The sequence below is a fragment of the Diuraphis noxia genome, unplaced genomic scaffold, assembly GCF_037042655.1.
Source record: "Diuraphis noxia isolate RWA-SAM2 unplaced genomic scaffold, SU_Dnox_SAM2 contig0001, whole genome shotgun sequence".
Lineage (NCBI taxonomy): Eukaryota > Metazoa > Arthropoda > Insecta > Hemiptera > Aphididae > Diuraphis > Diuraphis noxia.
This window is the reverse complement of record NW_028301711.1, coordinates 81,607,529-81,626,084: the sequence shown is the minus strand read 5'-3', so window position 1 is coordinate 81,626,084 and position 18,556 is coordinate 81,607,529. Positions and strand designations below refer to the sequence as shown.

Below are 18,556 nucleotides of genomic sequence, written 5' to 3'. Positions count from 1 at the left end.
TTTAATGGCTATGATCATCATAGTATGATGATTTTACACGATTTTAAATGTTACCGCTGGTTGTATATCATAAATGTATCAATGTCAATTATTGTCCGTCAGCACATGAAATATGTGTTTATATTAATTATTAGGTATAAATTTAATGTATTAAGAGGCAACACTGCCGGGTGAGTCGTAGTTTATAGGCCGATATTTGAGCTTGGTGCCCAGACTTCATTTACTTTTTCGCCGCGTTCGCCGCTCATTCACCTGCTACAATGGCTGTTGTTGTGAGTATTATGTTTATTATTATTTTTTTTTTTTATCATTTCATTGTTACAATGTCGAGTTACGTTAAGTAAGTTAAGTTATGGAAATAGACGGTTATTGCGGTTTTGTGGGTTTGACTGAATTAAAAAAAAAAACGTCGCCGGACGACGAATTTCACGGCGGAATAATTCGCTGCGAAATCGTATTGCCTGCCAATTTAAACATAATATTGTAATTCACTGCTAATGTTGGGGGGTGTTTATCTGACTAGACTACTAGAGTGGCAATACTGATTAAAAAATATCAAGCGCTTTTAAACTTCAGTCAAACTAAAATTAAATTTCTTTAATTATAATACGTCATGTTTTCATAATTGATTTTATGTCTGTCATAACTCATAGCCTGCATGTTTTGGAATATAAACGTATGTAAAGACCAGCACATTTCGTTTTCATCTTTATTTTTGAAATTGTATTGCTCTGTTGCAGTCGTCGTTAGGATTATATTTGTATTACTATTATTTAATATATAAGTTTGACATTTTTTTTTTTTTTTTTGGGGGGGGGGGGGGGGCTCTGGAAAATTGTTTTATAAAATGGGCGGTGTATGAGATAAGTTTGAGAACCTGTGGTTTACGGTGATCACGGCTACAACAATCTTATAAATTATTAGTCGGTTATTTTTGTCAATGCCGGGATTTCCATAATAAAACCTTATCAGTAGCTGTTGTCAGTGTTCTGAACCGTGGTATCAACTGATACTGATGATAATCTATACATTTTTATTAAATTCTCAGAATGACAATCCCGAACCAGCATTTCATCCGCTTAGTCGCCAAGCGATTATTTTGTGCATGGCAGATGATTATTGCACTGCAAAGTTTGTAGACCCAGTACTACAATTCCAAACACACAAAACGAGGATACCTCAATTCAAATTGACTTTTTCAAGACCAGAACGCAGAATATGACAATTTCAGGAAAAACTGTACCAATCATCAGTTGCTGAAAATGCTGTGTTTAGGTATGTTATTTCTTGTTATAAATTAATTTGAAATATTTGAGCAATATGTGCTTATGGTACTAAACTGAATTTCAGATATGAACCATGTACTCGATTTGCGAACGAAAAAGGATACGGTGCAGAAGTGGTGGCGAACGTCAGATTAAAAAAAAAAATATATATCCGGTTTGGGAGGCCAATCTTTTTTAATATCAGACAACGATATAATTAAAGGTGTTAATGATTTTTCTATTTTACATCGTGAAAGATCTCGAAAATCACACATCTTCCTTGGCCCTGCTGCATATGTGAACCACGATTGTGAAAGTAATGCAGCATTTTCATCGATAGATGAACCATCATATGTTAACATCATTACACACAGATATATACTACCAGGTGAAGAGATAACAGTAAATTATGGGTCTGATTATTTTGGATACGACAATGCCTATTGTGCATGCATAACTTGTGAAAACAAGGGGAAAGGCATATTCAAGGCTAAAGGTATTATTACATAATATTGTTTTCATGTTTTTTTTTTTAAATAAAATAATTTTCCTTTTTTTACACCACAACTACTGACACAATCTGTGATGAATCCTCAGGCTGTTGCTCACCCAATCTCTACTTGTACAAACCGCATATTATTATTATTATTATTTTTAAACACATTTATGACAATATTTTTAATTTTATATTACAGCAGAGACAATGGCAGTGCACCAACCAGACACAATTGATGATGTGATATCATATTCATTACATTAATGTAATCAATGTATCATTAACATAATCATATTCTAGAAAGAGACAACTAGCATACCATGATAATAGGGTGCATTTGTTAATAAAACCATATAAATGTAACATATGTAATGAGGCATTTCCAGTGCCTTGTTAACTTGCGACTCATCGTAAAAAAATGGTAATATATTGAAACTTCATTATAAAATTATATATATATATATATGTATAATATAATTATATTTAAAAAAATTCTGAACAAATTAAAAAACATCAAAATTATGCACTTCCAAAGCAGTCCAAAGTTATGCACAATTTCTTATTAACAAAAAAAAATTTACAACTTATGAAATAATCGCTGAAACACAATTTTTGGATACAGAATTTCATGATTTTTTGCACCCCCCCTCCCCACACCGGCAACAAAAATCATTAAAAAAATAAACTGTAAAAGAATTAGATTTTGAATTGCTCCAAATTATAAATTATAATTTAAAATATAGTAATGAAAAGAGAGTAAAAAGATTAAAAGGTTATTTACAAAATGTAATTTATATTTTTTTTATTCTCTAGTGTATTATTCAATGATGTATTAAAGAACAAAATTTGGTTATTGAAATGTTCTTTGTTAATAAATTATATCCAACGTTTTCATAACCAAACAGAAAATATTATTAAACACCAGATGCAAATTTTAAATGCCATACAATTTGTGTCAAAAAATGTTTTGATGTCACTTGATTACGGGTTCAAATCATTCGTAGTTTGTTTGGACAAATGGTGGTTCAATTATCACACCATAATAAACGATATTACGCATAGTGGGTAAGTATAATTCATCTTAAATTTTGAAACTTAAATAGTAATTAAAAATAAAAATTAATATCATTACATAGATCACCAGTTCATAATCGTGTGTGCCATAGTATTGTGATGGATGAAGGTAGAGCTGTATTATTCTGGTCATCAAATAATCCATCCTCCAATGACAATCGAATTTAGTTATCGATAAAGTGATTTTATAAATGATTCTATCGGTAGTTCGCGCTTACAAATTTCGTTACCAACATGTCGATAGGAAATCATCACCTAATGATCATTTTTGGGGAGATTATAAATGGTATCCAATCACAGCGCGCGATTTGTATCAACAAATATTTATCAAATTATTATCATAATTCTTTATCACATAATATTACATTTAAATTTTCGAATTCATAAATAATATATAACACATTTCTGACATCCGTTAGTTTTTCTATTAATAAAAATTAAAAACCTGCTGCTGTATTTGCTATTAGTAAAGATGAAGAGGATAGCTACTCAATCGTAAGTACTTATATTATTAATAGTTTACTACTTGTGTTTGTATAACATCAAAATGTATTAATTGTATTTATTGTTTGTTTAAATTTGAATTATCATAGTGGATCTCAAAATGATGATAATATTAATGTAAAAAAGTCGAGAAAAGAGAGAAAATATGACAAGCAACTAATGTTCATGGTAGACCATATGGTACAAAACCCTCACGTTGCAACTGGTAAATTTTGTACCCTAAATGGTAGAGACAACTTAGCTGGGTCATGGGATGATTTGGTGTCATCATCGAATAATCGGGTAGTAATCGGTTGTCTGGCCGAAAATCTAGTGACCGAAAGTCTAGTGATCGAAAAAAAGTGATCGAAAATGTATCTGGTCGAACACTTTTTTGATCGAAAAATATAATATCGAAAATGCAAATGATCGAAATGTTATGTAATCGAAGTATGTTATGGTCGAAAACGGAAAAATATATATTTTGTGTTAATTAAAAATATTAAAATAATTGGTAGGTATTAGTAAATAATATAATATAATGAGTAATTAAAACTTTAAATACTCTGGCATAAATGGAAAAAACATGTTGAATGAGTTGCTTGGGGAAAATTTTCAGTTAAAGAATTTATGGCCGCTTTTTCAAAGTCTGTTATTATTTCCAAGTCATTAGTTTGTGTAATATTAATATTGTTTTCGAGGCGAAATTCATTTAATAAAAAAAATACTTGATTATATCAGAAAGAGCGGCATTTGCCTTAAATAAGTTCTTAAAATCAAAATTATTTTCAAAAAAGACGAAAACTAGACTATATACTGCAATAATAAGACCAACGCTCACCTATGGCTGTGAAGCTTGGACTACCACCAGCACAACTGAAAGAAGACTTAGGACCTTTGAAAACAGAATTTGGAGGACAATTTGTGGACCAATTTATGATAGCGTTAATTTAACTTGGAGAAGAAAATACAACAAAGAACTACAAGACGAATTGGGAATTGCATCAGTTATCAGCTTTATAAGAGGGCAAAGGATCCAGTGGTTAGGACACGCGATGCGAAGAAGTGAAGAGGATATAAGTAGAACAATCCTAAACTGGAAACCAATGGGAAAAAGACCGCGAGGAAGACCCAGGAAAAGGTGGTTGGATGTTGTGGAAGAAGACCTTGAAAGATTGGGAGTACAAGAGTGGAGGGAAATAGTACAGGACCGTGAAAAATGGAGAGATATTGTGATGGCGGCCAAAACTCTTAGAGAGTACTAAGTGCCAGAGGAAGAAAAAAAAAAAAAAAAAAAAAAAATATAGCTCTTCTTTTTTACCATTCATCAGAGCAAATACTAATGGTACGAAAATTTCATCGGTTCCGCGTTTAATTGATCCGTGAATAACATACATTTGTTCGAAAATTTGAGGGCAAGCCTTGAATGTTCCATCTGTTAACCAGCAAATAGATTCGCTTAAATATTTACAGTTATCATTCGTCGAAACAATAGCAAATTTTCATTTTTTTTAATTAAAAATAATTCACCTTTTAGTGTTTGACACATTGTTGGGGCTAGGCATATTTCATCAATGGATTTTGGTTCTTTGTAGATTTCTGCATTGCGTCTTTGACGTTTTACTAATTGTTGAACTGAATTCTTACACACATGGGAAGCAACAATTGTCGAACACTCGTTAATAGATTTCTGATAGATCTGTAATGGTTTATCTTCGATTGAATTTTTCGCATTCATTTTAATTTTTTATTTTATTTTTCTTACTTCCAAGCCTATAGGATCGGGAGCATGACAGTGTTGATCCGGAAAAAACGTTGAATTTTTATCTAGTTCATGTTTTTTTTCATTTGTCTCCACAGTTCGAATTTTTGCACCACATTTATTAACACAAATCCAATAAAATACGTGTTTGCCGTCAGTTTTACGTAATAAATCTTTGTTTTTTTTATATATGAAATTATTTATATTTAATAATATTCCTCCATGGATGCTAGGTACAATATCAATATTCATATTTATATATTATAAAAAAAAATTAACTGTTGTTGTAAAAATACGTATAAAATACCAAAGTATATTGAACAGATGATAAACACTATTGGTAGGTACACCGTACACGTTGAACAGTCGTTACACACTAAGGCTGCGGTCACAGTGGCACCGATGTCGGCCGGCCGATTCTTTTCGTCCGACGTCGGCCGATAGGATGGTCATGGTGCATCAGACGTCGTTGAAGTATGTTATTTATTTATTTATATTAATTTATTTTACAATGATGTGTTTTTTTTTAATTTTTAAAGTTTTGTGTCTGTCTTCACGATAAATAGTCGAAATAATGATTTAATTTTGAATTTTAAGGGTGGTTTCTGATAGGAAATTTAATCTAGTTGGTACTTAAGAAAGGTAATTTTTTGCGTCGAAAAAAACAAACAAAAAATTAAGGAAAAATGGGAATTTTTACCCAAAATAAATTTAGTTTTTTGATGTATCTAAAATCTAATAACTGTAGATACATGAAATTTTCAAAATATTTTGATTTTTTGAGCTATTTATAAGTATATGAAAATGTCTATCATTGAATTCAAATTTAATATAATATATTCCATAACACTGATCTACTTATAACGTATTGTATAGTAGAGCGGTACCAACTTGTTGCCCTTTTTTATTATTATTATACTACATAAAATATCTGTGTGAGGAATTTGATACTATTATTGACTGGGCAACAACACATTTCGCATTAACATAACACTGGAATGATGAGAGAAAAATCTTTATTACAACATAATTAATTTATTCGTTAAAGGTAGGTTATAGGTTTTTTTAGGCTGTGATCACAAGTAGTAGTGTGAGTAATAGTTTAACATGTTATAAATATCATAAAATTACTTTATAAATATATTGTATACAATTTAGAAATATACGTCAAAAAATGTTCATGCGTTCTTGAAATGCAAAAAGTTAGTAAGAAGTTACTTAAAGTTACCTTTACTTTTTCTAGTTGTACTAAATCATTAAGAACATCTTTTTTCTGTCGAAATTTGTTCTTGGGCGATTTGAAAATTTTTTTTGGTACTTGGCTCACACCCGGAGTTATAGAAGAACAGCTTGATTTACCAGTTTGTTGTTCTTCCAACTGTAGCTCGTACAGTTCTTGTTCATCTGATTGTGAGTTCATCAATTCATGGTCAATATGTGACATGCTCTGGTTGGGTGAACCTCCACTCACCGAAGCATTATCACCGTCACATTGTTGAGGATTTGGCACATTTCCAACCACAACTCTTGATGCATATGTGTCGTTCAAAAAACTCATCAGCTGAAAATACTTCTATTTCGAATCACAACCAGATGCGGATCCCGTTGGTTGATTGGTCTTTGCAAGCTCTCGACGATAGGTGTCTCTCAAATACTGCCATTTAGTTTTTACTCCAGAACCTGCAATAAGAAATGATTAAGCCATACTTTAAACATAGTACTTATTTGTTGATAATGTGAAAATCAAATAATAAATATAAATATAAAAAAATCGGGCACTCGCTCTGCTGTTGTAGGTGTCGAGTGAAGCTCGATCATAGGGTAGGCCTCTATAATGGGTGTGTTAAATTCAATGATAAGGATAATTTATATTGATATTATTACATTTATATATTGATAGTAATAAATAATTTTGCAATTAATAATATAATTATATTTGGATAAATTGACTTTCCTGTTTTAGGTTTTTATCGACTGGACTGGCTTTCAGGTCTTTGGCATTCTCCTTTAGAATCTCTCATAATGTTATCGCCAGGATCGTGTATGACACAAGTGAAGCTATTTGGACGACATTAAATGTAGAACACATGCCACTTCCAACTATTGAGAGATTTAAACAAATCGCGAATGATTATGAACGTATGTTGGATTTCCCAAATTGTATTGGGAGTATCAACGGAAAGCATGTTCGCATAAAATGTCCCGCTCATTCAGGATCCATGTTTTTCAATTATAAAAAATTGTTCTCCGTACATCTTCAAGGTATTACTGATGCCAGGTATAAATTTATTACGATTGATGTAGGAGATTATGGGAGACGAAGTGATAGTGGTGTGTTTATGGAAACTGGAGTCTACCACCATTTGGAAAACAATTCATTTAATGTGCCACCTCCTAAACCATTACCAGGGACAAATGAACATGTTCCCCACGTTTTTCTGGGTGATCAAGGTTATCCATTAAAAGAATACTTAATGAGGCCGTATCCTACTATGAATAATATTGATCCAGAAAAAGAAAACTTCAAGTATCGCCTCAGTAGAGCTAGACGTTCGGTGGAATGTGCCTTTGGTATTCTAGTGAGTAAGTGGAGATGTCTAAAGACTGAACTGCAAGTGGAACCATGTCATGTAGACACTATTGTTAAAACTGTTTGCTTATTGCATAATATTGTGATAGATAAGGATGGTATAAAGGAGTCCGTATTATTTAACATCCAGAGCCAGACAGCTGAACACAGTTTTGAAACAGAACACAATATTACGAATTTGAGACGTTTTAATCGATCGTCATGAAGAGCGTATGAAATACGCGATATTTTCAAACAGTACTTCAAAGACAGCATTATTAATAATCTCAATAACAGAGTAAATTTGTAATGTATGTATTTAAATTTTATGTTGTTAAAAATTAATAACAGTGAAATGTGGAAAAATACATGTTGTATACTATAGCATGATTATTTACATTTCGTGTAATTGTGTTTTTTTTATATCGAACCATGCCATTATATTCTACTACATAATATTATAGCTATAATAGTTTTGAATCACTTTATTGAAATCTATTTATAATTCTAAACAAGAAACCAACTATTTTTATTACTAACTACTATTTTATTTTCATCTTCACGATATAATGAAGAATGAATGATTTAATAAAATATAGTTACATTATTATTAACATCAATAACATTTTTCACTTAACTATAAATTTAAAAAAAACTATTTGTAATTTTCAGATAAAACTATTTCTATTTGATAGAACAAGTTAATACCTTTCAAATGATATCATAATATCTTCATAAATTTAATTTAAACCTTAAGATATTTAAAAAAAAAAAACGTTTCTTTCGACCCCTTGCAAGTACCGAAAGTAACACCTATTGGGTACAAAAGTAACATGTATGGTAATAGTACAATAAAATATTATAAACAAAATCAATTAGGTACATTAGCAATTAGGTACATATTATATTCAAATAAAATAAAAACAATAGGTACAATTGTTTATCTGAACTAAAACTTAAAAATATAAAATATTAATATACCTAATTATGTACCAGACTTGTACTGAAGTAATGTATATCAATATTAAATATTCATAAACAAAAAATATATATAATATAATAGTCAGTCTTGACAGTAAAAACTTGTAAGAAAAGTTAACAAAACAATATATTTAAAATAAAATTTAAGTAACTAACTTTTATGTGCCAGAACTTTCAATTAAGACACTGTAACTATTTAAAATAAATACAAAATATTATTCATAAATAACAAAAAAAATTAAATATAATAATCAGTCTCGACAGTAAAAACTTGTAAGAAAAGTTAACAAAACAATATATTTAAAATACAATTAAAATAACTAACTTTCATGTGCCAGAACTTTCAATTAAGACACTGTAACTATTTAAAATAAATACAAAATATTATTCATAAATAACAAAAAAAAATAAATATAATAGTCAGTCTCGACAGTAAAAACTTGTAAGAAAAGTTAACAAAACAATATATTTTAAATTAAATTAAAGTAACTAACTTTCATGTGCCAGAACTTTCAATTAAGACACTGTAACCACTTAAAAAATACAAAATATTATTCATAAATAACAAAAAAAATTTAATATAATAGTCAGTCTTGGCAGTAGACATTTAAAAATTAATAAAACAATAGGTATATTATATTATATTTGAAATATGATATTATTTATCTTATATTTATAATTAAAATTGTTGAAAACAATATGTGCACAGAGCTATTTAGTTACCTAACTCATCACTCATCGGCCTCACAGTTGTCACATTTATAAAAAGCAGTCATTTTTGTTGAATCAGTACAATTTTCATGTGCCCATAATTTACACTTCAGACACTGTATCCATGTTTCTTTATTTTTACTATTTGAATATGTATCTCCACAAACTAAACAAAAAGTTTCCTCTTCTTCTTCTTCGCTATCAACAATCTTCTTTTTTTTTTCTTAGGAACTGTTTTTGATTTCTTCACTTTTTTAGGGGTTTTGTTATTTTCTTTAAATTTAAGACTTCTTTTAGCAGTATTGGTTACTTTGTTTTCAAGTTCTATTTTTTCAGGAGTGTCTGTTAGTATTGCTGTCTTCCCTTTTTTTCTACCTCCTTTCTTTAAAGCTTTTTCTTGAAATTGTACTTTCGGGTATGGTTTTATTTGCTCTGGTGATATCAATGTTTCTGATGGCTGTTGATCCACTTCATGTAGTATTATTTTTTCTGGCTGGAAACTAGGAGTATCAGTAGCTTCTACATGTTTTACTGGTTCTGAGGATGTCTGAGCCTGTATGTCTATCATTATGTCTGTTACAGATGATGGCGCATATTCATCTTCGCTAAATGCATCTCTGTTAAAAGGCCAAATTCCTGATACTGAAAAACCATTTAATATGTTTTTGGGAGTAGCAGCACTAATTAAAGCTCCGGAAGAAATATGGGGTATATCGTATATGGTTATTCTCTTTCCAGGATTATTGTGCATCCAAGCAGTCATATTTTGATTAATAAATTTTTTAAACGGTCCATAAACTGATCGATCCAATGGCTGGAGTTTATGAGAGCAGTGAGGGGGGAAAGATAATAACACTATTCCTACTGATCTACAAAAATCAATAACAGGCAAAAATAAATGAGACTCATGGTTATCCAATAACACAAGTATTTTTCTATCAACTGAAGGTCGTGTATGATTTGCAAAATGCTTCATAAATGTTAGAAACTCTTCCCCCTGCATCCACCCTGATTTGTTTGCAGCACGTATACAACCAGTAGGTCCACCTCTTATGAAAAAATCTTTATAGTTGACTCTGGGAAAAATAAACATGGGTGGAATAAAATTACCTGTAGCATTGACAGCCAAACACATAGTAACTAATGTCCCACGTTCACCAGACGTAATGGCTCCGATTTGTTTTTTCCCTTTAAGTGCTACTACTTTTTCAGTATTTTGGACAGTTGTTATTCCTGTCTCATCTAAATTGTAAATGTGTTGTGCTTCAAATTTGTATTTTAACATAACAGACTCATATTTATCCATGAATAAGTTAACATTGGCTCTGTTAAAATTCATAGCTCTTGATATGCTTGTTGCTTCTGGCTGGCGAATAGATAGTGTTGGGTTTCTTTTTAAGAAGGCCGAAAACCAATCAATTCCTGCCTGATTTTTTTCAGTCCACGTTTTTGGTACTTTTAAATTTAGTTTCAGAGAAAAATCAAATGCTAATTTTCTAATAGCTATAGGAGATAGCCCAAAATACATGTCTGCTGAGTTTTTAATATAGTCAGCGAGTTGATCTTCTTGAAATGTGTTAAACACTTTATTATGAGCTCGATATCCAAACACTGGTTCAGGACCACTTTTATTTTGATGAAGTTTCAATTTTTTTATGTATCTACTTAGACTGACATGGCAAATATTTAAGCTTGCAGCTACTGACCGTATGGACTGATTTTCTTTTAAACAAATGTCTGCTGCATTTTTCATTTCACTGTCTGCAATTGTTCCTCTCTGGGTCATTCTTTTACGTGTACGTGGCATGTCTGTAAGCTATATTAGAAAAATACTCAAATAAATGAAAATGAATTCATATAAAAAAACATAGTAAAATAATATAAGCTAAGATATGTAGGAGCTACATAGTGTTACTTCTGACCCCACAAAATTTGTTTCTTTCGACCCCATACAGACATTTTTTCTTATGTAGATTAAAAAAGTATTAAACATACCTGATTCGACGTTTCTGATACTTGCAAAAGAAAAAGGACAACTTTTGGCAGATTTAAATGTATTAAGTTTGCTTCTAGTGTTAAAATTTAATTTTTAAAAAAAAAAACTGTTAACAATTTTATTATCACTTTTGTATGGCGATATCAGTTTATGTTCTTTTTGTGATAAGAAGAATGGGACTACGACAAAACAAATATGTGCAAATATGCCCCGTATAATGGTGCAAATGATACACTACATACTGGATTTAAATAATTATCATGGAATAAGAAATTGAGCATGTTACTTTCGCCCCGTGTTACTTTTGTCCCCGGTCTCCCCTACCTAGTATACGATATACCTTCATATGTAGGTACCTTCATAGTATATCATAGTATATAAAAATACTTCTTATAACCCATTCGACCACAAAATATTTCGACTATATTAATAAAATATTCGATTATCTGTTTTTCGACCAAAAAAAGATTCGATCACATGACACTTCGATCGCTTTTTTTCGATAACTAAACCTTCGACCAAATGACTCGCACCGTCCAACATTATTTTGTTTAGAAATTAAATTATTACACATACCTAATTTATACTTAGATATATCAATATACAATTTGTTAATACTAAAATACAATAACAAGATTGAAAAATAGAAATTTATTTTAGGGACATGTTTAAAGTTTTCATTGCTCATTTTATTTGTTTAGTCTTGGAGAGATTTAAAGACAAAAGTCTCTAAAAAGTCATACAATCTTAGACATGCCAAAAGACAAACAGGAAATAAAACCATCGAGCTTCAAGAATTAAATGAGTTAGATAAAAAAGGCATGGGGTTAATTGGTCACGAGTATGAGGGGACACCATGTCCAGAATCCTTTCCAAATGAAGTGGTTTGTCACTTGATTTGTTGTTTTTGAGTGTTCTTTAATCATCAATTATTTAAAAATTATTAAATTTGTTTTGCAGCCTGATTCTATTGAAGAATTAGCTAGAGGTAATACTAGTGTGTTAAATGTAGTACCTACTCCAAATATTACAGAAACATATGGTTAGTAATTGTGTACTATATTTATTTATAATATTTATATAATATATTCAGTGGCTTAAATTGGGCAAATTTTAGGGTTTGCAAAAGTTCTCAAAATATCAGATCCATGGGTGGCTTGACTCCCCCCTCCACCAATACCTCCAACTCTTTTTACTGTTTTGCATACTATATGTACCTACCTTTGAAGGTACTCACTACACATCTTTTGGCAGGACTTCCTTCGATAAAAATATAAATAAATTGTATATATTAACATTCCAAAATTTAAACGACTACCTCTAGTTTTAATAACATTGAACTACGTTTTTTTTTCTGTTTCGCTTTAAACAACTCGTAAGAAAGTTTTTCAAAATTGTTGATAATTTTTTCTTGAGAACATGTTAGAAAAACAAATATTTCTTACGAAGGTAAACTAAGTTCAACCATCTCCGTAGTATCCTATAATAGAAACAGTTTTAACATTTTCCACAAATTGAAAATTGAAGATTTTTGTTTTACAAATTTTTTTTTTTAAATCACTAGGTATATTCCAAAATCATTGAATTTTGTTTTTTTTTTTTAGAAAAACTCAAAACACAATGAATTTAACTTATCATAATACACAATTTAATCACCAACATCTGTAGTCCTATTTAGGTATTATCTAACTAAGGATTACTCAAATTTTGACATGGAATTTGTATTACTAGAATATTGCCAGGATGATGATGCAATATATGACAATATTTAAGTATTAGAAGCTTCCATCGTGGACAATTCAGAAAATTCAGCCATTGTGGACGGCTTATTACATATTACTCCTATATCAATTGAGACAGCCTCGAGTAGTCAGTCTGAAAACGTTGGTATTACAAATGTAAAAAAAAAAAATGTAAGTATTTGAGAAATACGCATATACAATTATTTATCTAATATTGTATTAATGTAATTTGTTATATTAATAAAGATGTTAAACTTAACACTCAATTCAGTACAGCACGTGAAGTATTCACAAATTTGGCAACCACGAACAGTCAATAAATAGAGGTTAATATTAAATATAATAATTTTTTCTAGAGACATAAATTAATTAACTGAAATGTTCTAGTTGATTACAAGTACCTTGAGTATCATTGCGGAAAACAATAAAAGAATGTCAGATGCAATGGTAAAAATGGCGGAGAATGATGACAGACGAACGCAAATAGAGGAAAAATTGTTAGATTTGTTGTGTACTATTTCTACCAAATTAAATTAATCTATAATATTTTTAGGAAAAAAAGCGATCATATTACACCTTATAAATTTTGTTTTCATTTTATTGTTTTACACGGAGTTATAAATTTTATTTTTATTTTATTGTTTTACATGAAGTTTTACATTTTATTTTTTGTTTTATATTTGTATAAGGAAATACTTTTACCTATTTGTATTTACATTAACCTATTTTATGCATCACTATCAATATACCCAGGAAACCAATCTTGCATTAATTGTTTTTGAATACGCATTGCTACAGCTCTAGGGCTTCCTCTCATGGCAACATAATTTTTGTGGCAAATTCCTTTCATTATAATTATTGATATTCCTGTTGTCAATATTTTCTTCTTCTATGGGTATGTAGTAATGGATACGCATATTGTGGAGAACTGCATAAGCATTTACAATTTTTTCTGTCATAACGGGAGAATACATTAACACCCGTTGATAGGAAAGACATCTCCATACACTTTTAAACACCCCAAAAAATCTTTCGATTACATTTCTTGCCTTATAATGTTTTAAAGTATATTTTAATTGTCGAGTGCCTTCTCTATAATGTGGAAATGGAGTCATTAGCCATGGCTCCAATGGATAGCCAGAATCACCTAGAGTAAAATAATATAACATATATATATATATATATATATATATATATATATATAACTTATAAATTATAATATTACATTCAATTAAATTACTTTATCAATTTCAATAATTTAGTTTACTTAAAAATGAAAAAAATATTTAAATTACATTTTTTTTTTGTAAAATTATTACCAATAAGCCAAGTATGGCGTTTGCCCTGATTGTAATGATATTCCATTGCACGACGAATGGGTGATGTGCTACATACATATGAATCATTTCTGGCTCCTGGATATCTTGGATTGATATTTAAAATTTTCAGTTTTGGGCTAACTATCTAATAAATTAATTTGTATAAATCCATAAATTAATTAAAACATTTCTATACATACTGCTTGAACATTCAATTTGATTTCCATGATGGTTAACATAAGCTTCTTCGTGATCTTTAGGTGCAACGATATTAATGTAGGTACAATCAATGGCACCAATTGCACCTTCAAATGGTTGTGGTGCATTTTTAAATTCTTCACGTGCTACATTTCTACCTCCATTTGTCATTGGAAAGGTTACCCATTGCCTTAAGAGCCTATCATTTATAACATTAGTTACACTATGTAGACACCTACTAACTGATGGCTGTCTAATATTCAAATCAAAATGATCACCAGTAGAACGTTGGTAGCTACCTTTTGCATAAAAATAAACTGCTGCTAATACTTATAATCCAAACAAAATAAACATGAATTTTATAAGCCTTTGTATGTTATTTTATAAATGGACGTACGAAAGTACATTTTTAAATTTTAAACTATCCAACTATAATAGGTAAAAAATAAAAAAAATAATATTAACTATAGGCACCTCCCTAGGTTTGGTTTTTGTTAAATCAAGAATTTTGTAATACTTTAGTCTAAGCATTGTTTTCTATTATTTTAATAAAAAAAGTACCTGAATATCCACAGAAATTCCAGAGTTTCGCTCTCGTTGAAGGAAAGGTCGAAGAGTATTGGTTAAGTCCATTGATAATTCAGGACTTAGACGAAACACATTCATAAATTCTCTTCTTGGCAGTTCATAAGGATTTTGAGTGTCACGTAAAATTCGTCTTTCTATCCGCCTCTCAACTAGCCTAAGTCTTTCCTCTAATACTTCCAACTCATATCCCAAAAAATACAAAGCCATGTTTTGTTTTGAGTTTTGATTTAAAACTTTTATACACTCAATATTTAAAATAATAATTAAGAAGTCTTTAGTGTATCACATTTTAATATAAATGTTAAACTAATTGTTACTATGTACTATAAAATGTAGGTATGACGTTTAACGATTACACATTGCAATATAACATTCGATAAGGCTTAACGGTCCTTCTAAAAGGTCCGTTCCGGTATCGAATATTTTCGACAATAATTTTACAGTTAATGATTAATATCGTTATCAATTATTAATTAATTAATTTCTGCTATTGTCAATAATATTCAATTCGATAGCTTAACGAACCTAAATTATTCGATAAGGCCTCTTATCGAGTTACAGAATAGAGCTACTGTCCGGAATTACCCCGTTTTACGGTATGGCAAACTTGACAATTTTTCGGCTTTCCCTTATGAAAACTACTTACAACACATAAAAAAAATTATTCAACCTGGCCATAATCCTTTGGTTCAATTATATAACTGGATAAAAGAAGAACATGAATTTCATATTTCCAATTTAGAACAGCAAATTCATTTTAATGCATTTTCATGTAGCTAATCTATTGATGGTCATCATTTTCTAGGGCCTCTAGGGCAATATGTTATTTGATTCTATATCTCAGTATTCAACGGTCATCTTAGAAAACTTAAGTATCAGAGTTCAAAACTCCAAACGTAGAAGTAGTAAAAAAGATGACTGTGTTATCATGTCTTCAAATATAGTATGCCTTGTTAAAATATATATTAAATCGAAATGGTGAAATATACATGGTATGCTTAACGTTTAAAAACACAATTCCTTTATATGACTCTCCTTGCCCTTCTACATCTATTGGCATGTATCAATGTAGCAAATTATCAACCACAGTTCAACTTTTCAATATTAAAGACATCTAATATAAAGCTTGCTATATTCATCTTACAGAAGCACCAGAAATTTTTTATCGCATGTGTGTTAGAAAGTTTAATTTAGTAATTCCTTGATATTTTCAATATAATAATATAATTAATTTTTTTTAAATATTTTTCTAATTTTTTATTAATTATATTTGTATAGCATGTCAAAATCTAATCAATTGTATATCATTGTTGTCTCGGATAATGGTCAAATATCAGCAATTCCTAATATGTAATGATGATTTGCCAGTCATTGGGCTAATATATCAATGGCACTGCCCACCATCTTTTTCATTTAAAAACATACAACAGTATGAAAAGGCTTAAAATCACTGTGATAAAAAGGGCACCGTTTTAAACATGACAGGTAAATATTAATCATTGTAGTATATCAGAGGTATCAAATTATTTTGATGTTATGTGCCAAAAATTAACTTTTTACTCTTTTTTTTTTGAACGTGCTATTAAATTATGAAAAGAGGTAGGTACATGAAATCCGAAGTACATATTAATGATTATAATTTATAACTTATGAGCATAAGTCTATATTAAATATTTATCGGTCAATACTCAATAACGATTATTCAATTTTATCTGTAGATATTAGTAAATACATTGTGTTGTTATTCATTATTAAAAATTAAAATTATATACATATATATATAACAGAAGATAATATATACGAGTATATTATTATTATTATATAATTATATATTATATATATATATATAAATAATATTAATAATATTTTGAGTTGATATAGTTAAAAACCAAGAGTTACTTATATTGCTAACTGATCATGCCATCATAGTGCTACTCAATCACAAGAGAACATTCCTTTGTATAGATCAAATTTAAAAGTTCCAGTTTCAAACCTTGACGACCTACGTAAATTGGAGTCCAATGAGGGGGGGGCTATATATTGTCGGAAAATAATTTGTCGGAACTGTATTTTGTCTGAAAGTGGTTTGTCGGAACCGTATTTCGTCAGAACCGTATTTTGTCGGAAAAATAATTCACCGGAAAGTATTTTGTCAGAATCGCATTTTGTCTGAAAAGTAATTCATCTGAAAATATTTTTTCGAAACCGTATGTTGATGGAAAAATATTTTGTCGGAAAATTTTTTTTCAGAAAAATAATTTAACCGAAAATATTATGTTGGAACCGTATTTCGTCAGAACCGTATTTTGTCGGAAAAATAATACATCGGAAAGTATTTTATCGGAATCGAATTTTATCAGAAAAAACTTAAGTGATTTCTAAAATAAAGAGTGTCTAACAATAAATGGTTCACTCCGTATATAAAATATATTACTGAGCTTTCTCCCTTTAAACGATTCGTTTTTTGAGTAAACCGTGATGTTGTTATTTTGTTCGGTCGACGGTGGTGAAGGCGAACCTAAATTATTTTAATATTTTGAGAGACGTTAACGCTCGCGAACGTTAAAAGAAGCAATATTTAACAGGATTTATGTGGACTCATCACATGGATTAAAATTATAAATTGAACTTTTTCAGTTAATTTTCATTGTCATATACATAATTAACAAAATGTATACCTACCAAAAATACCAAACAACACGAGCATACAACAGACAAAGTCGAAGCCACAGACCACTGAAGATACTTAAAGATAATATTATAGATAGGTACCTATATTACATTCTGAACGGATTGATGAATGTATTGATTTTACAATGATGTGTGTTTTTTTTAAATTATTTTAAGCTAGAAATTCATATACATTTTTCTTTTTAGATCTAAGAATTAAAAATGTAATACAAGGCTCCTAAAAGATTTTTACATTAGCAGTTGAAAAATAAAAGAAATGCATAGTCACAATTTTTTTTTAAAAGCATTCAAATTTTAATTTTGACAACATGCGTAGAAATCACGAAAATTCGCAAATCTATTTAAGTTAGAAAATCATAAAAAAATTTTTTTTTAAATCTAAGATTTGAAAATTTTTAATAATCTATAATATAATATCCTAGACAGATAAACCGTTTTCAGAATCGTTTTTCGTATACAATGATACCTATCACTGCATTCAAATTTAACCTGCCCCAGTCAGAGGTCCACCCCACCCCCTAATGTACAGCAGAGCGATACCCACTAGCCCGCTTTCTTTTTGTGTCTGTGTACAGCATAACTAGTCGAAATAATGCTCCAATTTCAAACTTTGGGGGTGGTTTCCGATGTAAAAGTGAATATCCTTGGTGCATTATACAGATCAAAAGTGAACATTTTCAA

The 18,556-nt window shown here is 29.8% G+C and overlaps 1 protein-coding gene, 1 long non-coding RNA gene and 1 pseudogene across 2 annotated transcripts; 1 reads left to right on the top strand and 2 right to left on the bottom strand.

Moving 5' to 3' along the window:
• Positions 1 to 3,875: 3,875 nt before the first annotated feature.
• Positions 3,876 to 5,443, bottom strand: LOC149062039 (uncharacterized; annotated as a pseudogene).
• A 4,064-nt stretch (positions 5,444 to 9,507) lies between these two features.
• Positions 9,508 to 11,437, bottom strand: LOC149062038 (uncharacterized). The gene is made up of 2 exons (XM_089215187.1): positions 11,337 to 11,437; positions 9,508 to 11,157 (listed from the first exon to the last, which is right to left on the bottom strand). Exon 2 carries the CDS (start codon positions 11,146 to 11,148, stop codon positions 9,508 to 9,510), a length of 1,641 nt encoding a protein of 546 aa, XP_089071313.1. The 5' UTR covers positions 11,149 to 11,157; positions 11,337 to 11,437.
• Positions 11,438 to 12,981: 1,544 nt separating this feature from the next.
• Positions 12,982 to 13,714, top strand: LOC149062037 (uncharacterized). The gene is made up of 3 exons (XR_016189745.1): positions 12,982 to 13,250; positions 13,326 to 13,405; positions 13,467 to 13,714. It is a non-coding gene; the product is annotated as an uncharacterized LOC149062037 (long non-coding RNA).
• The last annotated feature ends 4,842 nt before the right edge of the window (positions 13,715 to 18,556 follow it).